The sequence below is a fragment of the Coccinella septempunctata genome, chromosome 2 (genome assembly GCF_907165205.1).
Source record: "Coccinella septempunctata chromosome 2, icCocSept1.1, whole genome shotgun sequence".
NCBI classification, from domain to species: domain Eukaryota; kingdom Metazoa; phylum Arthropoda; class Insecta; order Coleoptera; family Coccinellidae; genus Coccinella; species Coccinella septempunctata.
The window spans coordinates 48,058,002-48,084,311 of NC_058190.1; the positions used below are offsets into that span (position 1 = coordinate 48,058,002).

The following is a 26,310-nucleotide window of genomic DNA, read 5'->3' on the forward strand; positions in this document are numbered from 1 at the left end:
CCTAAAGGTATTGGTTCAACAGTTACTGTTATAATTCGATGAATGGCTGTTAAATTTGAATGGACAACAGTAGATGCCGAATAAGAATCGAACAAGGTGTACTTCCACTTTAATTGACTCTGTAAACTATTCTTGAGAATATAGTTCTAACTCTTCTAGATCAATGCTTCAAAAACCAGTTACGAATATATGCTTTTCTAAAAAATAGTGTTAACGAGACAAGGATGACTTCCTTTCTTCGTTTAAGATCCACTCATTTCGTAAACTCCTTTGTGAAAGTTGCTGGTGTTTCGAATTCCGATCGAACTTGAATAACTGATACCAGGATTCCCCAAATTAGGCCCTATTATTTCAAGTACAATTATCATGCTCTAAATTACTGATTTCAGGAATTGATACACTTCGATTACTTGTTTATCTAAGAGACTTTCCTACAAATGTATCTTGAGAAATGGTTTTCGATAACATTTTTGAAACTCAAATCGATATTTCGTACAAAAAAACAAAGAATTTCCATCGAATTTTTTCTTATCATAAAAAAACATACAAAAATCCAGGTTACGCTACTGGTATGCTCCAGCTAAGCTCGATTGATTACGGTTGAGCTTTGAGAGGTCACGTTCCATTGTAGTGACTTTGACGTGCCTCACCCCTGTTTTGTTACTTTTTCTCACCACAATATAAATTCCGGGATCTGAAGAAGGTTATGATACCTATCCATTCCGATACCTTAACAAATTATTTTGCGCATTGATAATCTTACAAATAGGATAGTTCGTTTTAGTCCGTATCAGAACCACGGAACACATACTTCTTATTATCAAATTATCCGGACATAAAATAATGAACGGGCGTTCAAAAAATTCGTCGTCATTTAGTCTGTGTAATTTTAAAGATCGATATTCTGAGGCTAAACGTTATTATTAGCTTCTGCTGTACCAAAAACCAGAATATTTTTTCATTCTCTAAAAATTATAGTTTGGTGTCGAATTATTGGACCTATTTTCTTTGATGGAACTTTGCAGAACGTTATAAAGAACAAATTATCATGCCTTTTATACCATTCATTTTTCTGAATGATCTAATAGTTATTTTCAAGAAAATGGAGCCAGAGCGACACATAGCTACAGAAATTTTAGCCTCTCCAAGGAATGGTTTTTTTTGGATCGTCGCAGCCGGCTATATACCAAAACAATTTTCCTCCAAGATAGTGTGTTTTTCTATCGAAATCTTTCGAAATATATAGGCTACTTTAAGACGAATTTTTTTTAACGCACGTTAGTTCCTCGTTATGGTGAGAAGGACTCATCTTGTTTAGGAGTAGGTAAGACAATTTATGATATCAGAAGTTCATTAAATATATTTTCCACGCAGTGGAACTTTCTCCATAGAAGTGTTGAAATAACTAGAATGTACCTACGTATTGATCTCATTTTAAAAATTCGAATACTTCGAGAATTCTTTTTCCATACCCGAGGAATTTCGAAAATCTCATCTAAATTTACAGATCCCTTCGGTGTTCCCAGTCCTGATGAAAAAGATTTAAGAAAACAATTAGGTCCGAAGTAATTAAAGGATGAAAGTGGAAACACTTCAAAAGAATAATATCAATCAGCGTTCTTACTGTTCAGCATTAATTTGAAATGGTTTCATTCCGTGCCCGAGTCAAAGGTTTTTTCTGCGAAAGAAGAAAGAAGGAGTTTTGCCCAACCATTTAATTTCATTCACGGTTTACTCGATGAATTTCTCAACGGTATTTGGACCTGAAAAACTCTGGAAGAAGATAGCCGACGCTTCCAACCTCTGTGGTTTCACTAATTCTTCCCAAGAGTTTCAAAGCTGATTTTTTAATATACAACATTACCAAAATTCCCTACTCAATTAATTGACTGAATATTTCTAGATTTATAAAATTAGTGAAATGAGACATGTTATAAAAATTTACGTCCGAAAAACTAATTTCCATATGAGAATTCGGGTGTTGAGGTCGTTATTTTTCGATCATTTTGCTGGGCGCCATTGTTGGTAATTCAACGAACGCCATCGAATGGTCTTCCAAACACTGCAGTCCTAAATGTGCTGCCATTAGTTGGGGTATGTTTTCTGAAAAAACATTTTTATCACTAGCTGAGTACGTATACGAACGCTGTGGAAATATTTTCATTTCTGCTCTCCACGTTTTACGTGTTGATCTACTCGAACAAGTATAAAATTGAATTGGGATAGATAACTCCAGTAGTTTCACCATCGAAAATTCAATGGTGCCCATTAATATTTTTTCATGGATTTGGGGAAAAACTTGATCCGAAAGAATCTTGAATTCTCAGCCACTTCAATGATGGAAACACACTTGGAATACATGAATAACTCGTTATTGTAATACATATTATGTATTGACTACCCTGCCATCAGGAATTAGCAAGCAGAACACACTCTGTTGAATTAACCTTCCTTTTACAATATAAATGTTAGTTTCACCTACTTTGGTTTTCGTGTGTGAAAACTTCCTTTGAAGAATCATACCTAATCAAATAACGAATCTCGCAATCCTCAAATAATACCCGACAGTTGAATAAATGAATCCCATTTTAGTCGTTTTGTAGGAGAAACTGATTATCGTGAGACATATTTTAAGGTTTGACATATTGCTCAACATTGATTGAATTATTCAAATATTACCGTTTGATCTTTTTTTCCAAGTCAACTAATTAGGCAACTAATATTAATTCCCTCAAATAGCGTTTTCCGTTGTTCTTCAACACCCTTCGAAGATGAGGAGAAAAGAAAAATGTTCTAGGGCGTTTAGACTTTCGGAAAGTCATGTCAAACATCAATTCTGTGTAATGTGGTTGCACGATCCGGCAATTTATCATTTCCTGTAATTTTTGGCACAGATGAAATTGATACTTTCGCCTTCTTTGGGAAATGAGTTGGGCCTAATAAATTCTACCTTTCACTTTGCGTTGAAACGAAAGGCCAGGGATAAAATTAAGATCCTGAAGGGCTGACACCTGGCCTGAATTGATGACGTCCCCTAACATTATTAAGGCGTATAAATGAGGCAGAGAAATCCTGGGATTAATGATGAAGTTGGTTCAGCCGTAGAATTCGCGATTTTTCTCACAGAGTTGGGCGATTCGATGTTTAGCTGGGGAAATTGTACAAATTGAAGATCCCTATGTTCACAAAATTGCCCTTAATTCTCGTAATACCATATAAAGATCTATCAATTAATGGATCACAGATCGCAGAGGAGGGAACTGTCATCCGGTAATTTCAAAATAAAATGAATCAACGTTTCTATGCAGTCTCTGTTTCTATGTACTGACAATTAAGTCAAACAAAGATTATAGAGTAGAAAGATAGGAAACGCCCTCATATCGCTAGTACTAAAAACCGACTACATTTTGGCCAGTGAAAACACGCGTGACAATGAGATGGCGCTAAAAACGCACTGTCAATACAGGAAAACTTTTTGATAACAGTTTTCTGTTTTTTAATTGAGGGGCGCGAAATTCGAATTCTATTTCTCGTATTGCATTCCAATATTGACTTTGTTTCTATCGGAAAACAAACATCCTGAGCGACAAAACAAAAGTATGGTTTTGCTTTGTGATCAGGATGTTAGTTTTCATCTAAACATTGTTTGGAATCAATTGATATCAACGAAAAACGCTGTTGGTTGTGCTATATGTTTATTTGCAATTCATAAAAAATTTACAGAAATTGAAATAGTGGGCAATAAATGAAGCTTTTCCAAGGACACTAAAGTATATGGTGATCTGCTATACGTCGAAGGTGTTGTTTCTGTACTATAGGTTGTTCTGAATTAATGAACTTAGTTGAATTTGTAAAATATACAAATATCAGAAATTAATATGAACCAGTATTCAATAAACCATCATAGCATACATATTCCAGTTACTTACATATGTCGGTATTATAAAGAATTTTCAGAACCACACTTAAAAAAAAAAACTTGCAGACATATGCAAGACCTGTATGTCAGTATAGTTTCTTGGTGCTTTTTTTATGATTTCCTATGATATGGTCTCTTCATGACACAATATACAAATTGATTAATGAATGAACAGAACACTCACAGCAGGTTTCATAAAACTTTGACTTTCTAAACAACAATTTGACAGTCACTTGGTTCCCAAATGGAAATCAATAAAACCTCGGCATTTCTGAATATATTGAAAGAGTAGCAATTGAGAATCATTGAATGGACCTATAAAGATCATCATATTCACTTGATAGGCCCTTTATGCAAGGGATGCTTTCTGCATACAACAATTTACGTCGATGAACAGTTCTCAATTGACCTGCAGTAAAATGTTCATTGCACATGGTGTAGTTAGTAGTGTTTGCTGAAGTAATTGTCTTCAAGCCCTGAGAATTTTATCCACTTCGGAGCACTGAAAATAAGAATCAATGAATGACAGATTCACATGTTACGACTTTTAATACTTACGCTTCCATTTTCCTTAGTTGAGTGAAAAACTCACGTAAAATACATTTTATTATTTTATCCACCGTCCTTCACCATTCAATAATTTTCGAACAATATTTTGATGTTTTCACCAAGAAATAAGGCAAAAAACTCCAAAAATCGGCAACTAGAACGAGTCAGATAAACAAAAAGCGTTTGAGAGTCAAAACATTCAAAACCTCTTTGATCAAAATTGACGTCTGAAATCTTAAAAAATGTCATATATTTCTGCAAATGGCACTCAAATTAATATTTTAACCAGTCCTAGCGTTTTAATAACACGCGTGACACACAGATGTCGCTCAAATCGCTTTAGTCGCCTCGTTTCCCATCTTTCTACTCTATAATCTTTGAAGTCAAATAAAAGCCAGTTGTCTCTGTAAAAGCTACAATTCAAAAGATTTTAAAAAATTGACTTTCGTCTGATGAAGGAATCTGATATATATACTCCGAAACATTACTACACATAATTATAATTTCAAAGTTCCTTTTTTCAGTTCATTGTCAGGCAAAAATTTTTTCTACTTGATTTGCTTCTGACAAATCAGTACAAGCATCGATCATTTCAATTTTTTAATTGAATTTGTTCCGGAGATTGGGAGTGAAAACCCTTAATAGTTTCATAAAATGAAAACCAAATGCTTACAAAAATCAGCCATTATTTGACATGAATTTCCTGTAGATTGGTTCTAGCAAACAGTAACTATGAATTGAATAAATCAACACTACAGTTTATTTCCATACACACCCTTACTAATCGAACAATCAGGTTTCACAAAATTGCCTTGCTCAAGTAATGACATTCAACGGCACTAAAAGCTATATTTCTCAAAGCTGAACCAATCAAATGATCAAAAAATGGTCCTTTATACCATATACATTGACACAGTGGCCTGTACATATAATCTCTTATCTGGAACAAACAGAACAATAATCATGAAATAGAATGCTTGAGTGTTTGTTGTAGTATATTAGTTCTGCTTGTAAATTAATTATTTTCCATACGCTTCAATTATGTTGATTAAATTACTATTTGTTTCATAATGACATAGTTAGAATGCATTCGATCCATTTTTGTTTTGGAGTATCGTGAAGGTTCACGATGAAAAATAATTCTATCCCAATGATATCCCTAAAAATTCTGAAAAATATATTGACGATTTCGCAATAATATTCTCAAAAACTGAAATTGATATCAGAGAGAAAAATTACTTTACTCACTTGAATCAAATTCTCGGTATTGCTACACATGTTTGCTCATTACACACACACAAAATATAGTCCTCATGACACTTAATGTGTTGATTGAAAAAAATTACAAGAATTTCATTCGCACAAGAAATGCCATAGAAGATTGATATCGCAAGTTCTTTGTAAGAGAAAGAACTTTATTTAAGCCTGCAGACTCCACCAGGTTTATTTAGGTCATTTCTCTACTAGGTACTAGATTCTAGTGAATCTACTAATAGATACTTGAATAAATATAGTTTTTTTATTTCCCTTTATAGTTGATTACAAATTATCCACTTCAGTTTTTGAACAATGTAGATATATTTCCTGGTCTCACAAAATCAAAACAAGCACTGCATCGATGTTGCTAGAAAAAAAAATTATTTATCCTTTGCCAATGACATTTTCAATCATTTGTTAAGGCAACAAGAGTATATGTATATTTATTATGAATAATTGTTTTTTTTTTCAATCTGAGTTTCATATCCTATAGAAAAATTAGAAAAAAAGGTACTGAAATTCTTTAAATACAAGAATTCGAGAAAAAAATCAATATATTTCACTGTATTATATACATTCCTATAAATTATAATATCAAGTGTGCTAGCATGTATCGTCAACATATGGCTCTATTTATTCACTCGAAATAATGAAGAGGGTGCATTAATTGAAAGAGCAATATACTCATTCTTTATTTGATATGAACTTATAAACATATAAAAGCACAGTGATTCGCTTATGATTCAATCAGAATTTATCTGAAACTTGACGAGTAAGTACCTGAATGCATTTTGTTTCCATATAATATAAATAATTCTCTCATCAATATCTCTGCATCTCTTTACCCATAGTGTTTCTTCAAATTAACTTCATCAATTTATTGCAGAAAATCGAGTAGGATGAGGAAGCAGCAATTTTTCCTCATGCTGGTGCTAACCATCCATTTGTCACAGTTGATAGAATGCAGATCATATTCCGCAGCCATACTCGAAGAGGTTCTTCGTCGAAACAGCCACCAAAACCTGAGTCCAGAAGATGTCCATCTATTCAATGAGCTTTACAATAGATTGGCCATGCCTGTCAGAAAGCGATGTGCCAATATGTTCGATGAGGGTTGTTCAAACATAGGCATTCACGGATCTGGCTCTGACGAGGACTGGATAAAGGTCAATTCCCCTGGAAAACGTTAGGATTGGAAAGGACACATCGGATTCATTTTTCTTGAGATAATTTTGGTATTTAATAAACTGGAGTTATAAGATGAATTTGGTTTTATCGTTTCCTTCCATAAAAAAGCTTATTAATACACAATTGCAGGAACGTCAACTATAATTTAATAGTCCATTAAAATTTTATTGCATTTTTTGAATTTAATGGAGGATTAAAATTTTAATGGAGCATCAAATTATAATTGATAATAGGATTTTTCTACGAAAAAAATCTCAGTGGATGTGTTTCATTGTAGGGAGATTTAGATTTTGAGGCTTTTTAACTCATATTCAGCGAATTTACAAGATCCAGAATTCTCTTGAAACTAGTGGGAATCGATAAAGTCGTCTCGGCTTTCTCAGATAGGAACAACTTGAAATTAATTCATCAAAATTCAATAACGTTGAGTTGTCTTCCGTGTTTTGGCTTTATCCCCTCCTCAAATATCTCCTAAATGTACAATCCTAGACAGGATTCCCTATAATCTACATCCTTTCTTCAGAATTCTATGTCACACTGTTCAATTCAGATCACAGGTAATCCAGAGACAGAGACCCTTTCTCTATGAGGTAGTAGATGTACCAAATATAGCTCTTGAGCTAGACTTTATTTACCAAATATTTACCTGAGTGAGCTGTTTCTCATCTGTAAATATATCTATTTCCATAGACAAAGTCTCTATTCTCTACTTCTAATCACTGGATTTGTTTTCACTGTGGGAGTAAAAGGGGTTTTGTGTTTTTTGTTATTGTAAAACTGCTGTTTATCTGGATCAAGACGAGGGAAATGAGATTCTTAAGCCGGGTCCAGACTATGTAACAAAACATTTTAGTAACAAAGTTATACAACAAATGTGTTATACAACTTTGTTATATAACTTGTTATAAAATAGCAGAGACATCCAGACTATGTAACAAAATAAAACTAAACAAAAGTGCTCATTACAGTGACTTCATATACCATGGTGTATGAAGTCACTGTAGTGCTCATCTGGAAGCAGTGGCATCTGTAGAATTGAAAATGTCCTCAAACGTAGAGGATGTCATTTTGGCAGCAGCAGCTTGTGTGATTTTATGTAGACGAGTGAAATCTCATCGTTGAGAGCTAGATAAACATTATATTGGAACAACTCTTTTGAAGGATCTTGCAATGGATGACATAGACCCATTGACAGGGGACATCAAATGTGATGGTAGTTTTAAGAATTTCCTAAGGATGACAAGTTCTGATTTCGAATACCTGATAAATCAATCGGCCATAAAATAGGCAGAAAAGACACGATATTTCGAGATGCAATATCAGTAAAAGAAAGATTGGCGCTGCAGTAAATGTTTTATAACACAAGTGTGGACAAGTTGCGGCGTGTTTTATAACAAAGTTATATTACTTTCTTTGATCTTTACCGACACCTAACGGATAACATAAAATTTGCTATATAGCAAGAAAAATGTTGTATAACATTGTGTTATATAACTTTTTTACTTAAATTTCTCTAACAAGTTATATGACTTTGCTATATAACCTGTTTTGTTACATAGTGTGGACCCGGCTTTACCGACACCTAACGGATAACATAAAATTTGCTATATAGCAAGAAAAATGTTGTATAACATTGTGTTATATAACTTTTTTACTTAAATTTCTCTAACAAGTTATATGACTTTGCTATATAACCTGTTTTGTTACATAGTGTGGACCCGGCTTTATTCAACTAAAAGATCTATAACATGTTCATAAAACATTCTATATTTTATCGTCCAGCTTTGTCTCAAACTTCCATCTGAACAAATTGAGTGCTCACATCATCTTTTAACTACCCCAAATAGTTCCCATACCTTCAAAATATAAACCCCAATAGCTGTAGGCATCCATTCAAAAACAACGAATCTCCGAAAATTCAATTATCCTGCAACAATTTCCTGCACTAAAACTTTTTCCAATAAAGACCTCTCATCATTATGCGAAAACCATTCTTTGAATTTCCGCACTATTCACATCATTCTTACCGTTCAGGGGTAGCCGCAATGTGGAAAAAATTCACGGACTATTTGAATACAAGCCAAAAAAATGTTGCATGTTGGGGCAGCCAAAGGCAATTTCGTTTGCATGTTTTGTTATAATTTACTTGCACTCTGTATGCTTGACTATTTTTGTGGATATCACATAACGAAATACACGAATGTACATAAATACCACTATCATGGTCGCTTTTTTCGATGCACTATTAATGAAAGGAAGCTATTAGAAGAATAAGAGTTGTATGTTTGAATGGATATGTCTCCCTTATTATTCAGTTTTAGTTTATATAGACATGATAATTCTAGACCACCTTGTATGAACGAACCTCATAGAAAATAAAAAACTGAACGTTCCATTGAAATATTTCCATATGCATGGTCCACAAGGGAGAATTTCAGTCACTACACAAAAGGCCATTGTATTCAACGTACATTTCCTTATTCGATTTTGCAATAGTGGTTTTCCCTATAAGATCGACAGAACGCTCTTTCTCAAATTGAAATGTAAGACCATTCCATTTCGGTTACTCCTCGGACTCGTAGTATTTCCAATGGAATAACTACAGTTGAAATGAATCCTCCAAGAATGTCCTCAATACGATTCGAAAATCCACTCATCCCCTGTGAAATCGTTATCGCTTTCGCGGCATATTGGTGGAAGCTGAGATGATATTTCCCTCCGAGCAATGAAGGCGGTCAAGATGGCGAACTGGAAAATGTATTTTCAACAATGGAGCAAGACTATCCGGTAAATAAGTGATAACTATCGATTCAGCAGGAGAGTCGTTCTTGGGAACAGACTCACGAATTGAACTTTTCTCATTTCTCTGCCCCGCCGGCATCTTGTGTACGAGATATTTGTTATCTCCAATAATGACTTCTTGGAATTGAACATAAAATTGAAATTTTATAGTTTGGTATTGTTTCCATTAATGAACCGCTGGGATAGAACCGGAGTATGAAGAAAATCACGTTTGGAGACATGTAGATTCCGAAAAGCTGATTAAAAAATTAACCAATCGCCAGTCCACGATCTCGAGGCATCTGATAACGATTTTCCAAGCTTGAAGTAATATAAAAATTTATTGGTTGAATCTTGAGGCAGGGAGCCACAAAAAAAAAAGAAAATTGTAATTTAATACTTTTAATTGAGATCAAACTCCTTCATCCTAAAACGAGTTGGCTTTGTGTTTCAATACCGTCATACACATATCGGAATAGACGAGGATATATTGAAGAATACTTCTTAGCCTACTATAGATGCAAACGAAATTTCAATGTCAAAATATTTTATTACTCAACATATTCTCCTCTTAATTGGATACATTTATTACAGCTAACCTGCAACGTCTTTAGCCCTTTGTAAAAAAATTATCTTCTTACTCTGGAAACCAGAACTCCACAGTTTTTATTACCTCTTCGTTGGAAGAAAATTTACCACCTTTTAAAATATTTTCAGTTGAGGAAAGAGATGATAGTCGGATGGAGCCAAATCTGGTGTTCTAGTAATTCAAACCCTAAATCACTAATTTCTTGCATGACAACATGAGATTTGTGTGCAGGGGCGTTTTCCTGCAAAAACAAAACAGCTCTAGATAGCTTTCCGCGTCTTTTCTCTTTAATTTTTTCCCGTAGAGTGGTCAGTAATGTCGAATAGTAATCTCCGGTTATTGTTCTACCCTTATCCAAAAAAAAACAATCATGATTACTCCATGACAATCCCAAAAAACTGAAGCAAGAACTTTTCCAGCAGATTTTTGGACTCGAAACTTCTTAGGTCTTGGAAAACCAGAGTGTCGCCATTCCATCGATTGTTGCTTTATTTCTGGATCGTAGAAATGTACCCAAGTCTCACCCATATTAACAATTCGGTTTAAGAAGTCTACATCGTTTTCAAATTAAGCATAGATCGAACACCATGCTTCTACCCTTGCACGCTTTTGGTCAACATTCAAACATTTGGGTATTCATTTTGCAGCAATTTTTCTCATGTCCAAATTGACGTGAACTATATGATGAACGCGTTCGTATGAAATATTCAGTGCTTCAAATATCCGTCTTAGCCCAATTCGACGGTCTGTTAAAATCATGTCATGAACTGCATCGATATTTTCGAGGACTGACACAGAAACTGACCTTTCAGATCGGTCATCATCTTCAATGAAAAATGTTTACCTCTTTTAGGGCTTGCAGTCCAAGTTTTCACGGTTGCATACAAAAGACATTGATCATCAAGGGTATTAAGAATATCTTCGTGAATCTGCCAACCTCTTAACCCTCTTTTGAATACAGGTATTTGATAATGGCTCGATACTCCAATTTTTCGATTTTCACAATTTCGGTGGACATCTTCTTTCTTTTTGCTTATTGCGTAACTCTGGTTTATTTTTTTGACTTCAAACTTCACACTGACACTTCTAATGAGTTTTTGTTCGTTGCTATGGTAACGCAATATTTTTTTTATGCATGGAACTGGTCTAGGCTGACTAGATATCAATACATCCTCGTAATTCAGAAATAGGAATTCAAAGAAGAAACTGCGTAATATTGCAGTACAGAACATGAACATGCTATTGATCCATACCGACATAAAAATTTATCGCACGTGCCTATTGCATCTCGTATCCCATATATTCCATAAAATGTCAATGATTTAAATATAACGTTCTAACCCTGTCAATGAATCCCATATCGGTCATAAATATCTTGTAATTCATCAATTAAACAGGCCGAAATGGATGTTTATTGCATTTGTGAGTAATTCCTTTATTGAATTATCGAAACCTGACATTCATCATATCCCCTTTTCATATGCGCGGATAAATGAATTCGTGAAAATTTCATTAGTGATTTGGATATCGATTTTTTTCTGATGTGATGGAAAAGCTTCGGGACTGTTACGTTTCAGTAGGAACGCTAGGTTCAATGAACATTTTTTGATTTCAAGAATTATCTCCTGAACTTGGTGGTTTGCTGAGATGATTTACTGATGTCATTGCCTTGCATAAATTAATTGACCATATACAATGTTTTAATTTTTTCTCCACCTTTTCCAATTTCCTCATACATGTAATAATTAGTTTTCACGACACCATTGTCTTCCAACATTTTCAGGACGATAAAAAACGGTTGGGAAGAAATTTATGCTGTTCTCATTCATTTCACCGAAAAAGCCACGAAAAATCGAATATACATTCACGTCAGGGCAAGAACTGGGTTGGTAATAACAGTTTTCATCTATAATGAAGTAAGGAATTATTCGATGTTGTGGAAAGAATTGTGCTTCCTATAGAATTGCTCAGGACCTGATGACAGTTATTACCTAATCGTGAAAGGTAAATTGAACTTCAATGATTCTGTTCAGCTGTCTATATGTTAGTCGAACAAATGTACATAGATATAGATGAAAATATCTGTTCCATTTTGATGAAAAGTTTTCCTTTTTGGTATATTATTTTGAATCATGAACGAAGACGAAGAATAATTATTTGCACGTCTGAAATTTGATTTTCTCTGAAATTACTAGAGATCTAAGACTCTGGTTGGAAAAAATATAGGACCGTCCGGCAGTGCTTTCTCATCTTACAGTAATTCGAAACCGACAAATTTTAAGATTTGAAAATTAAATTTGGCAACATCACATTTCAGAATGGATTCGTTGAGAATCTGCTTCCTCAAAATATCAATTATTGTCGATAAATGTTCATCATGACTTGATGCTGTATCGATCATATTCAAAGAACACTTGCGGCAATACTAATTGAATAATTAATTCTCGGATTTCTGATTCTTCTTTTCCGCAGTGGAGATTGTTCTAGATTTTCTACAATCGGGTCCCATTTCTGCAGTGGTTTCGAATACCCACAATATCTCTAAACTTCGAAAAGCACAGTATTAATTTCAGGAACTGTGGTAGATAGCAATTAACGCAATGATTTCCTGAATTCGTTGAAGATGCTATGAGGCTCTAGCCCTATTAAAACCATAAGCAATTATGATTCGAGGTTAACATTTCCATTTCAGAAAGGAAGACAACATGCAATAATGTTAGTGGCATTATTCAAAAAACTCGACCAACTCATGTTTTCTGATTGAATAGTTAACTATGAAAAGGAATTGGGATGACAGAAATTTACATTCAGGATGGAACGGTTGCACTTTTATTTGAGCTCAGTACAGCACTCAACTCAACCAACCAAAATGAAGCAGAGGACGTTTTTTCATTAAATCCATTATCATTCATAACCATCCCGGCGTTCAACCTTCCTTATAAATAGTTAACTATTCTGGTGAACTTTATTTTCATCGATTCTTGATTAAGCTTAGAAAGAACACACCATGTTTAGCTCTTTGAATATGAAAGATAGTTGAGTATAATTTTAACCCGAATTATTCTTGTGGGTACATACAAAAAATAAATGACTAATTAATTAACCAATTCGACGAAACAAGAAGCGAGGAAGAATCCCGAAAGTAAAAAGAGTCACATGAAGTTATTTTGCTCTATTTAGGAAACATCTCGAATACGCCATAAAATTTCCGAGTTTGCGAGAAAGGGGACCAAGATAGAAGGAAACAATATGAGAGCTCCACTTTAGAACCTATCAATTTTCGTGTTTATCTCCTCTGGTATCATAATCCTCTTTGTGTATTGTTCACTGATGAAATGTTTGCACACCCATTAGCTACTTCTTTTTCGTATAATGGAGGAGGGGAAAAATGTCATAGTCAGTGCGGAAAACATGATTCTTCGCTTGTTGTTAATTTCTAGTGGATTCGATTAGGATGCTATGGGCTATATAATGCTCCTCTTTGTCTTGCTTCATGATGAAAAGTGGAGCGTTATCAACTTGTGCTTTTTTCGAATTTCGAACTGGAAAGTGATAGGTTATACGTATGTTATTCATAGATTATAATAATTTTCACTTCTTGCATTTATTGAGTTGTGCATTTACTAATTTAATATGATTATGTACATATTTTGCTGTGTTTGTCTTTTTTTTATCGATTCAATATATTACAATGCAGGATCCATTTGATATTCGAGGAAAGATGCAGTAAAAATGAAACACAGAAAACTTCAAGTAGGTACTGCAGTAAATTATCCCAACTTGTCAAATTTTGAGAGATGTTGGTTGAACGCTTCGTTAGTAAGTAGAAAATTAGATAAGAGAACCTGCTCCTCACGGAATTCGTGGAGGGATGTAGGTCGTGTCTTTCGCGAAATTAAAAGGGGCTATTTATTCAGTTGAATGGAGTATTTCCATTATGTTAACATGCTCCTCAGGTAGAGGTGGCAGGCCGGAAATTTCATAACTTCATGTAGATTGCTTCTAACGATCGTCGTGGTTCGGGAGATGAGACGCTGGATGCTGCCAGCCATGAAAGCATTCTTTCATCCTTGTTTTTTGAAGCTCTAATTGGTTTTCCGAAAAAGGATTCTTCACTACATTAGCGAAGTGAAGAAAGATGTATTGATATCTAGTTAGCCTAGACCAGTTCCATGCATGAAAAAAATATTGCGTTACCATAGCAACGAACAATAACTCATTAGAAGTGTCAGTGTGAAGTTTGAGGTCAAAAAAGTGAACCAGAGTTACGCAATAAATTAAAAGAAAGAAGATGTCCACCGAAATTGTGAAAATCGAAAAATTGGAGTATCGAGCCATCATCAAGTACCTGTATTCAAAAGGGTTAAGAGGTAAGCAGATTTACGAAGATATGCTTAATACACTTGGTGATTAATGTTCTTCGTATGCGACCGTGAAAACTTGGACTGCAAGCTTCAAAAGAAGTAAATTTTCAATTGAAGATGATGACCGATCGGGAAGGCCAGTTCTTGTGTCAGTCTCCGAAAATATCGATGCAGTTCATGACATGATTTTATCAGACCGTCGAATTGGGCTAAAATGGATATCTGAAGCACTGAATCTTTCATAAGAACGCGTTCATCATATAGTTCACGTCAATTTGGACATGAGAAAAATTGCTGCAAAATGGATCCCGAAATGTTTGAATGTGCAAGGGTAGAAGCATCGCGTTCGATCTGTGCTCGATTTGAAAACGATGTAGACTTCTTAAACCGAATTGTTACTATGGATGAGACTTGGGTACATTTCTACGATCCAGAAACGAAGCAACAATCGATGGAATGGCGACACTCTGGTTCTCCAAGACCTAAGAAGTGTCGTATCCAAAAATCTGCTGCAAAAGTTCTTGCTTCGGTGTTTTGGGATGTCCATGGAGTAATCATGATTGATATTTTGGATAAGGGTAAAATAATAACCGGAGATTACTATTCGACATTACTGACCACTGTACGGGAAAAAATTAAAGAGAAAAGACGCGGAAAGCTATCCAAAGATGTTTTGTTTATGCAGGACAACGCCCCTGTACACAAATCTCCAAAAAAATTCGTGATTTAGAGTTTCAATTACTAGAACACCCCTTATTCACCAGATTTGGCTCCATCCGACTATCATCTCTTTCCTCGACTAAAAAAAATTTAAAAGGTCGTAAATTTTCTTCCATCGAGGAGGTAGTAAAAGCTGTTGAGGTCTGGTTTGTAGAGCAAGAAGAAACATTTTTTTAGAAAGGTCTAGAGACGTTGCAGGTTCGCTGTAATAAATGTATACAATTAAGAGGAGAATATGTTGAGTAATAAAATATTTTGACATTGAAATTGTGTTTGGTTCTATAGTAGGCTAAGAATTTTTCAATATATCCTCGTATATTGTGTTGCAAGATAAATTTACACCCACTGTCACCTAGTGAAACCATAAAATCCGAAGTTCCACTTCGAAATCTGTCACATATATATTAATAAAAACGAAGTTATTGAATCAAATCGAAACCGGCATCGAAATAGGATATAAATACGATATTCCTGAATACGGCTCCATCGTCTTGGTGACAGCAGAAGTGATTATATAGACGCTTTTTTCGCAACCATTTCGATCATTGATGCGTCCCACTAGCAACCTCAACTGAATAATATATTCCGCCGGCAATCTGGCTTATCCCATATTTGCAATTCGGATTTCGGTTTGGCAGAGCCTCCTACGTTTAGGCAGGATGAAGCTGTGACCTCGGATGAAAAGTTCATTCTTTGCGCGATGAAAATCAGGAATAATAATTATGAAATGCATTCTCGACTTAACCGTACATACAAGGTATTTCGAGCGGGGTGTCCTTCAGAGCCAAGATAATGAGAGGTTTTCTTGAAAATTTGTGAATAACCAGGATAATAATTCCTGAATAACCAGGATATGTTCATCTGAAACATTTTGGCTTCAGAGATACACCAGTCATTAGCACCAAACAATTTTGGTCATGTCGTGAATCGATTCAAGGAAAGAATTAATAAGTGAATATTATTATTATTGTTTTTATCATATGAAGGAATTACGTACAATTGACAAAATCCGATATACACTGCGCAAAAAAATTAACGCACATTATGGAAATCTCAAATTTATTCTACAACTGAATGTGTTCTCGATGATAATTATTTTGATCAGAATTATGCATGCATATGTTATCCACTTTCATCGGTTTTCTTCAATGCAGATGTTTTTTCCCAGCAGGAATAAAAAAAAATGATATTATCAGATTTTGAATGTATTGGCTCCATTCTAAAATCAGTTGTTCTCGATTAATTCTAGTGATCAATAGTTTTTCTTTCGTTTGATTTTCTACACTCGATCGCTATGCAACGCGAAACACGCAATTTGACCCAAGAGGAATGTGCCAAAGCGGTAGTTTTGCGAGAAGAATGGTGGACATACACAAGAATTGCAGAAAGGTTTGGAGTTTCCCATACAAGTGGGTCCAGAATGTTGCAGCGATTCAGGGAGACAGGTATGAATGTCCGAAGACCAGGACAGGGTAGACCACGGGTAAAAACTGTCATTCAAGAACGTTTCTTCGTTGAGACATCGGTTTGAAACCGCTCGCCGCCTTCAAATTCAGCTCGAGCAAACTCATGAGGTTTAAATTAGCACTCGGACGATAAGAAATCGCCTCAGAGAATATGATTTAAGGCCTCGTGTCGCGGCAAGAGGCCCAGCTCTTACCCCAGCCTATCGAAGGGCGCAAGGAGTACCTTGAAGAGGTTGAAGTCTCTCGAATGGAATGGCCAGCAAGAAGTCCAGATCTCAATCCGATTGAGCAGGTTTGGGACAACCTCAATAGAAGGCTGAGAAGTTCTGAAAATCATCCAGCTACTCTTAATGACTTAGGAATCCAACTCGGAGAAATCTGGGAAGGATTAGATCAGAACATTTTAAGATCACTCATTTTGAGTATGAACCGTCGTTGCCGAGCTGTGATTAACGCAAGGGGTGGAAATACCAAGTATTAAATCACTTATCAGCATTTCAGTATATTGAAAATTGTTCATTTCTCTTCCTTCACATAAGATTCGGTGAAATCCTGAATTTTTCTTCCATTTAATGTGTCTTGTTTCGTTCAAAACCTTCCCGAGAGAACATAAAAAATAAGTGATAAAGTCAATGTAGAGTTAACTTTCATTAAAATTTAGATTTTCAGAATGTGCGTTAATTTTTTTGCGCAGTGTATTTAGATTCTACTTGTTTTCTAAGTTGATAAAAATTTCACTCGAAGTGACTGTTAATAACGATACAGGTTCATTTTTTTTTTAATATAACAACCTGTATTGTAATGAGCCATTAGATGAAACGACAAAATCTCTATCTAACGATGTTCACACACTAACTTAACCATTTCCGAGATATAAACGATTTTTAATTTCTCTTCACATGCCTAATTTAATTGGAGTTAACACTGGTTATGTAGGGGGTGACCCAAATTCGAAAAGGTCACATAACTTTTTTGTCCTTGAAGATTGAGATGTGAAACTTGAACCTTCACAGTCAATTTTTACGTAGAATATACTGGGCTTCCAAAGGTGAGCATATTATTCATGCGTAGAAAGGAGAGCATAGTCATTCGGAGTAACTGTGCGCACTTTTGTCTTTCAAGCCATACCCTGTTGCAAATGTTGAAGCTAGGAAAATTAAGACATATTCATAAGATAGAGAATTTTCTAATCTATGAAAAAACATCAAAAAGCAAACAAACAAAAACGTTTTTTTTTCTGCAATAAAAAATTTAATAGTGAAAGTCGAAGTGCGTTCACATGCCCTGTATTGCGGGTAAGTGTGCGCACCCTCACGGGGTAAGTGAACGCAGTGCTTAGTGAACCACACAATCAAAACAAATTAGAAAATAATGTTTTCAAAATGTTACAATATTAGAGAAATGCTGTTTATTGTCAATACAGAAGCGCCTTTTTACAAGCACTGCATTATTTTTTGTGCCACCATTCCTGGTGAACACAACACTTGATACATTCCCCTGTTGGTGGCTCTTCATATTTTTCTGTACAAATTGGACAATATTGATCGAGTCTTTACCAAGAAAATCAACAATGTCATAATTTATTCCTCACTGAACTGATGCCCATATAATGAATATATGCGCACACTTACCCGCGCACACTTTCCCCAATAAGCCAAAATTTGAATTGACGTTCTTATAGAGTTGAGCAGCTGAGAGAACCTAAAATTTTTTATTATATATTTAGATTAATATGCGCATGATCGAATAAAATATTGTTTAACACTGTCGGACTCGCAACTTGGACCTGGTAGAATTTGCAGAGATGCTAAAAATTAACAAGAAAACCAGTGAATTTGATTAATTGCAAATAAAAAGTTCACGAAACGTCGCACGGCGCACTCCTATAAAAAACTAATTTGGTGATTCTGCGCCCTTGCTTCACCCAAATGAACCCCTCTTTCATACATTGCATAGTCGAGATATACGCACTGCGCACACTTACCCTCTGCGCTCAGTTACCCCGAATGACTCTAAGATAACACAGAATAACCCTATCCCTAAATAATAAAAAAAAAAAATTGGGAAGGCACTGCCATTAGTCAGAAACATCCCAAATGATTGTACCTATATGATATCTATATCTAAAATACATTGCCTCAACTCTAGACCGTCCGGCGTACCCCAAAAACGAGCATGAACACCCAACTCCCGAAATTCATCTTATTCCACAATTTTATGCTGCCCAATCCTGCGAAAACCCAAGAAAACTCACATATCTCCTCTTATATTCCTTTATAGCAGCGCCGCTCGCCATCCTCGAAGAGCAGAATCTGGAAGTCGTAAATAACATGAAGGGGTTGAATAATTTCTCAGCCCCGGACGTTGAGCAAAATGCATCTCATTTATTATTAGTGGCACTTTGTAGATCTAGCTTCGGACGGGGAATTTTTCATATCGAGAAAAGAATCGAAAGTCGAAAGATTACCTTGCATTTCGAAGTGGACTCATTTTTCACGGGGTGGACAATCCCATAATTCAGGATAGCCGAGGATTTGGGCATCCAAATTGTATAAATCAAATTTGGGGGGCGGAGGGAAACATGGGGATATATCTGCGAAAGGTTGAAATATCTTCGGCATAATTCACTGGGTTGTTTTTTTCGGAATTCGATCAAATCTTTTCATCCCTCCATTCTCTAAATCATGAAGAATTGTTAACATAATGGAAAACCATCAATACGGAGAATTGTAGATTGTTTATCCTACATTTTATTGCTATAAACCGTGTACAATTAGTTACATATCGCAACTCTCACTACAAAACCTTATAATCACTCCCTTTTCCTACCCATATCGACTATAATGGTTATTTCAGACGTGAAACAACCATACATTTAATGAAAAAATCAATATTAACCACCAGAAAACCACATTTCTCCATGTCTTACAGTGTAACGACATAAAAGCTATGTTCATCTTGAGATTATTTCTGCATCAGCCAATCGAACCTAGTTATTCCTCTATTTCCAGGAATAAGGCTGAGTAAAACCCTGAAAAAGATGACAATGAACGTTCCTAGAGCCGTCAGAGTAGGCCATTCCGTCACGTTAGAATGTGATTATGATTTGGAAGGGGCGGCTCTTTATTCAGTGAGATGGTACAGGGATAACAACGAGTTCTACAGATACGTTCCTAAGGAAGCTCCACCAACGAGGGTGTTTCCACTTCCTGGTCTCCATGTAGATGTGAGTATTATCCCCCTGAAATTTTCGGTAAGAACCTCAATACGATGAAATGGAGGATAAGGCAGGGGAGACAAGATAAGTGATCGTACACGTGTTTGTAAATAATACACTGCTTATAAGGAGGTTCAGCTTTTTGTGGAAGTTCTTTTCATAATTCGATTGATCCTAGATGAATTCAAAAGTATTCGAATAACATTTTTTAAACAATATTTTCACTTGTTGTATTCAGTTATCAAGAATTTCGTTGTCATCATCCTGAAGTAATCATGCTGCTACTGAGATTCAATAATTTCAATTTCGAAACAAAATTCCCAAATCAAAAATGAAGTCATTATAATTCGAAAAATCTCCATATCTTCTAGGAAATACCAACTGATACTAAAATGAAATTTATCTGTAGGTATCCGTATCCGACGACCACAAAGTAACACTTTTATCGATAGGACAACCAATGGCTGGTATGTTCCAGTGTGAAGTCTCTGCAGATGCTCCTTCTTTCCATACAGAAATGATGGCAGCACCTATGACAATAGCAGGTAATTTTTCACGAATATCAGTTACTTGTTCTCCACGAATAATCATTCAAAAAACTCAAAAGAAATGAACAATTTTTGTTCATAAGAATTTCTTCTTCATCCTCATCGACAGCGACAGTATAAGCCATGAAAGTTAACAAAACTCATCCCACTGAGTCCATTTTTATTCATACTGTTTCACAAAATATCTTTTTAACTGACTTGTCATATGTCATATAATTTTGTCGATGACGATATTACGATTATTTCTATGCACATTTCTATGGAATTCTCCGAAAACACTGATCCTTTCAATATGACAAATTTGACGTTCGTCTATTCAACCAGTTGTGTTTTTTCACTTGAATGTGAATTTCCTCACATCACTACTTTTTAATTTTTTCCCTTTTTTTCATCTGAAGCATGCGATATGTGTATCTCTCCCGCTAACCTGCATTTCACAGAGGAATTCGACCGAAATTCAATGACCGAAATCCTACACAATCGAGATATGTCGTTATTTCAGGATAAAAACACCTGTTTGAGCCAAGCGAGGCTTTGCGACTCGGCTGGAAGATTCGAGGATATGGTGAAATACATGAAAATATTGATAAACATGGGCAGAGAACTGAACGATGAAGAAATAGCATTGGTGTCTTACGCCTACAAGAATCTCATCAAAGAAAAGAGGAAACAGTTCAAAACGGTCAATCAAATCTATGTAGATTCCACCGACCTAGATGAGCGGAAATACCGAATAGTCGAAGACATGCGGAACAGCATCATACATGAAATTAGGCAGATATGTTCGGAAGTCATAAATTTGTTAGATAAGGGCGTTTTCCCCAAAGTGATGGACGCCGAAACCAAAGTTTGTTATCTGATGATGAAGGCAGATCATTATCGCTATCTAGCCGAGATCTCGTCGGAAGATAAGAAGACTGAGTATGCCAACATCTCCCTCAAAATTTATCAGGAAGCTTCGGATATTTCTAGGGTTCAATTAGCAACAACCAACCCAGTCAGGCTCAATCTCGCTTTGAACCTATCTGTTCTGTATTTCGACGTCTTAAATTCGTCGAGAAGTGCTTGTATTGTGGCCAAACAAGCCTTCGATGAAGCCATCCTTGACATTGAGAATTTGAATGAGGACAACCTCTCGAAAACCACCCTTGTCATGAAGCTCTTGACCGACAATCTGACCTTGTGGGAAGCTGGACATCAAGAGACGGCGCAGAATCAAACCAATGATGATGATGATGATGTTTAATTTACGTTTGAAATATACTTTGTATGCCCTCGTAAAGAAAGAAAAATTCATAATTTACCAGTAATTATTTCAGCGAAAAATGTTGGGTTTTCTTACCAAGATCCACTGGATTAGAACTTTGACATTTAGAGACATCTGCAGGGAGCTGTTGAGAATATCCGACTCGTTCCTCGCAGATGTCGCTAAATGTCGACGATGCCAAAAACATCTTGATGACGATAAAAGCGTTCGCAAGGGGACCCCTACTAATAAATGAATTCTGGTTCAGTATACGTCCGTCAACGTAAATAGAAGTCGTGTCCTCTGGTGGCTTGGTTGTAAGAGCACTTGACCGGTAATCAAGGGGTCGCGAGTTCAAATCCTGCCCAGAGGTGTACTTTTTCATAATTCAATAAGGGTTTGCATGCCCCCAATCTTCTTTGATTATTATTCACAGACATACAGTCCACTTCATAATCAATTCATTCATATCAAACAAGAAAAAACAGAGAATTGTACAAAATAATGCGAATTAGTCGTGAACGGGTTTCGGGATCATTATTCCTCGTCAGTAAACCTCGATGAAAAACGTCAAAGCATAGCTTTATATGCTCAGGAATCGATAGGGCCCCCCTGCGGTCATAGTCTTGTATCACTCAATTACCTACAGGACACGAGATCTTCAAACGGCAGCAGGAAATAGCCGACTATTAACTCCCCATGTTTGCTTTCCGTTGCAGTTGTGCCCGATGGCGTGCCAGTAATCACGGTGGACAAGTCCAGTCTGGAGCAGGGCGGTCCGCTCATTTCCGAATGCTCGGCGCCCGCTTCTTTTCCCGCCCTCAACCTCACGTGGTACGTCAACGACCAGAAGGTAAGATATCGATGACTTTCGAGCAAAAGTCGTCAGTTTCATCGTAGTTTAGTTTATGAAAGAAGGTGGAAATTATTTTAAATGACCATCCTATAATTAACTATATTATACTTACATAAAATCAGTTACGGTCTTGGGGAAGGGTTAGCTTGGGCGTCAAAATAGTGGATAGGGGATATAAGTTGTCCTGAAGTTTCCCAAAAACCAAACCTTTCATGATTCAATGGCCAATTGCACGTCTCGGGGCCTTCTTCAGTAAAATGAGAAATGAAAACTGGTAAATTCCATTTTCTCGTAAATTGTATCAGAGAACTAGAGTTTTGATATGAAAATAAAGGGTTTTCGAATACTTCTATATCCCTTTGTTTAGGGTTAAATATAAGCGATTGATTAGACCCCCTGAAAACCCCCTGAAAATCAGCTCTTCCATCTAAGAATTGGGTAATTTTTAGTAGAATGTATACTGGAGTATCCGAACAACCAGACATTTTATTATTCAATGGTCAATTGTACTTACTTTGGAAAGCCTTTTAAAATAAACTGGGAAAAAGAGAAATGAAGAATCGATAATCTTGTGTCAAAGAACCAGAATTTTAGTATGAAGGTTTTCGGATACTACAAAACATTTTCTGTTAAAGTGGCTTTTGTGATTCATTCATTCATTCCTGTATCCCGTTACCGAGAATAAATCTACAAAAAGACAAAAAAAAAACGGTGCGAACAGGCTTATAATTTCTTAGGGCCTACAGATCCTTCCACACTCCGGGCATGGATAGTCACCAACCAGATCTGGCCGCCGCTGTATTCTTCTCGAGTCTCCATTATAACTGTGTGCAAAAGACCTCCACTGTGACCTGTCTAACGCTAGTTGTTCGCAGTTATGATTGGCATTAACTGATTTTAGGGATTAATGCAGTATATCCTTAAACCGCTTATACTGGCCTCCTGGTTTCCGGCTTCCTCTGTGAATTCGCCATACAGAGCTATCTTTCAACCTCAGAATGTGGCCACTCCATCTGAGTCGGGCCCTCGTTACTTGAGTCTCAATTGTTATACAACTCGCGCGTTGCAAGACTTCTGCATTCGAAACTTTGTGGGACCACCTGATGTGCATTATTTTTCTTAGATGACGTTGTTGCGTTTGTTCAAGCTGTTTAATATGTCGCCTGTAGGGCGTCCAGTTTTCGCTTCCGTAAAGCAGCGTTGGGAGGACCATTGCTTTGTCAACAGCTGTCTTGGTCTTCAGATTGAGGTTGTGATTTTGGAACACTCTGTCCTTTAGCTTCCAGAATGCCCGTGATGCCGAATTGATACGGTTGTGTATTTCCGTGTCTAGGTTAGCCCTAGTATTTATGATGCTTCCCAAGTATATAACTGCTCGACCTGGTCTAGAGTTTCATTCTCCAGGCTGACATCTGTTTGAAGGCTTTCTGGCGGACTTACCATGATTTTGGTTTTGTCGATATTGAGTCTAAGGCCTAAAGCATCGTATATATGTTTATAGGTGTCCAACATTATCTGTAGATCCTCTGAGCTGCTAGCGATAAGTGCGCAGTCGTCTGCATATTGAAGTTTCGTGATAAACTCTGTACGGGTTTTTGCTTTGAGGCGCTTCAGGTTAAATGGGCCTCCACAGGCTTTTGTGACACCATGGGACACCATGGCAGTGAAGTCTTTAAAAGTTTTTATTTTCTCCCGTTATGATCCGTAGATCTCCGTCTTTTAAGATAATTTAATTCATATCAACAACACTTTTGTCCCGCTGTCTTTGTTTTGGTTTTAGTCACCTAGCGTCCTTCAAATTGAAGGAACGATATGTCATGTGTTTACCATTGTGTCATTAATATTTTCAGGTTCCAGGATCGACGTCATACTGGACGAAGAAAGAGGCGGAGCTAGAGAAGTCCTTCAGTAGGTTAGAACTGACCGGAGTTGGAGGAAGCTGGGGAGCTATACGACTACGCTGTGAAGCAAACTTGTTCAGATTATTTCGTGCCAACAGTTTGGAAGTATCGGTTAAACCCGATGTTCCTCAACCAGCCTCTGTTCTGCTCATGGGGTCCAGCAGAAAAAATGGTGAATATCCCTTCGAATGAAGGACATGATGATAAGACAATTGTTGTTACACTCATATCTGCTCTAGATATCCTATATCTTCTCATGGTCCTATTTTCGGAATATGGCCAAGAGTGAATTCATTGAATTCAAGATTATCCACAAAAATAGATTACTTGATTATTTCAGAAGAAAAGGTTGAAATAATAAACTAATTTCTGTTCCAGGTGATCTGAGAATTTTCCATACAAGCATGCCCTTCCTCATCATGGCAACTGTGCTAATCAGATAACTGTGTTAGTGATGTTGATAGTTGAAAAGATGGGACTTGACAATCGGATATCGAAAAATACAATATAAATGAATGTAAATAGAATGAGAAAATGTTGAGAGACAGCGATGTGACTTTTGTAATAAAAATGGGGAACCCCAGCTGATTGTCGATTGCATTGGAACAATGTGGAAATAGATCTGATTTATAAAGCATTAAATTATATCTAACTGTAATTATAAATTCTACAGGGAATAATGATGTTTGTGAATGTATAATATCGTTTCGCTACTCACGAAATGGATTAATTATTGTGTGAGAGAATTTTGTGATAAATTTGCCATCGATATATTGAATTCAATTTGAATTTTCACTTCCACATTCATTCCATATTTGAAAATTTTTAACATTTGACGATGGATTTAAATCAAATTACCACCTGATCGAGAATGTGAATAAGAATCATTTCGAATATTAATCCGAATAATGAATGCTGTGAAAGATTAATTTCTAGGTAATTTTTTCTAAGTAATTTGTATATAAATAGATTAAACGATTCACTGTTAAGAGGAATAAAAGGATTCGCCAGAGATGAATCTCACATTCATTCGGAGGGTAATTGTTTGCATTCATTCAAGGGCGAATCTGAAGGATCTCAAACTATATAAAAACTACCCTCCTTTCATGAACAAGCTGAGTTGATGTACAAATGATGTGAACTGTCTGGAAATATGTAACAAAATTAATAAAGAGAGTTTTGCAGAATCTGATTTTTTTTACCATCATATAATTTCTGAACTAATTTTCTGAGTGGAAATAAAACATATTCATCAATATGTCGTAAAATATTGTTTCCAAATTTCGCAGTCCCATGAAGAACTGTTCAAGCGGCATTTAGAGGAAAATTAAAGACAGCCCTTCAAACGACATCATTCTCTCGAGTTTATGTTGAAAAAATTAGAGTAAGATCCCTTTTCGAGTGCCATCTTGTAAGCGGAGTCAGAAGCTCTTTAATAATACCCTCCAGGAAAGAGGGAAGCTGAAAGCGATTATTGATTTTGTATATCAGACAGGGCCCTCAGTAGAGATGTCGTCACATCGATTTTATTACAGAAATCTGCAGGACCATCTGAAAATAAGTTTCTACTTTTCAAATTATCCCCTAGTTTCACCAATATCTTAATCAAGAAGAAATCTACAGTCTACATGAGAAAAATTGATTATTTTTGATCTAGAACGAAAATTAAAATATGGAAGACGATGTCCTTGTGAGAATATTAGTCCTGA

General features: G+C 36.0%; 1 protein-coding gene across 3 annotated transcripts in view; it reads left to right on the top strand.

The window, feature by feature from the left end:
* The window catches only part of LOC123308630, a 188,932-nt gene extending 163,144 nt beyond the window's left edge, over window positions 1–25,788 (top strand). For all 3 annotated transcript variants that reach the window (XM_044891378.1, XM_044891377.1, XM_044891379.1), the window contains exons 2-6: window positions 19,845–20,059; window positions 20,460–20,595; window positions 22,564–22,697; window positions 24,551–24,773; window positions 24,980–25,788. In XM_044891378.1, coding sequence (XP_044747313.1) covers window positions 19,845–20,059; window positions 20,460–20,595; window positions 22,564–22,697; window positions 24,551–24,773; window positions 24,980–25,044 — 773 coding nt within the window. In that variant the 3' untranslated portion in view covers window positions 25,045–25,788. The remainder of the gene's footprint in view (window positions 1–19,844; window positions 20,060–20,459; window positions 20,596–22,563; window positions 22,698–24,550; window positions 24,774–24,979) is intronic.
* Window positions 25,789–26,310: the final 522 nt, after the last annotated feature.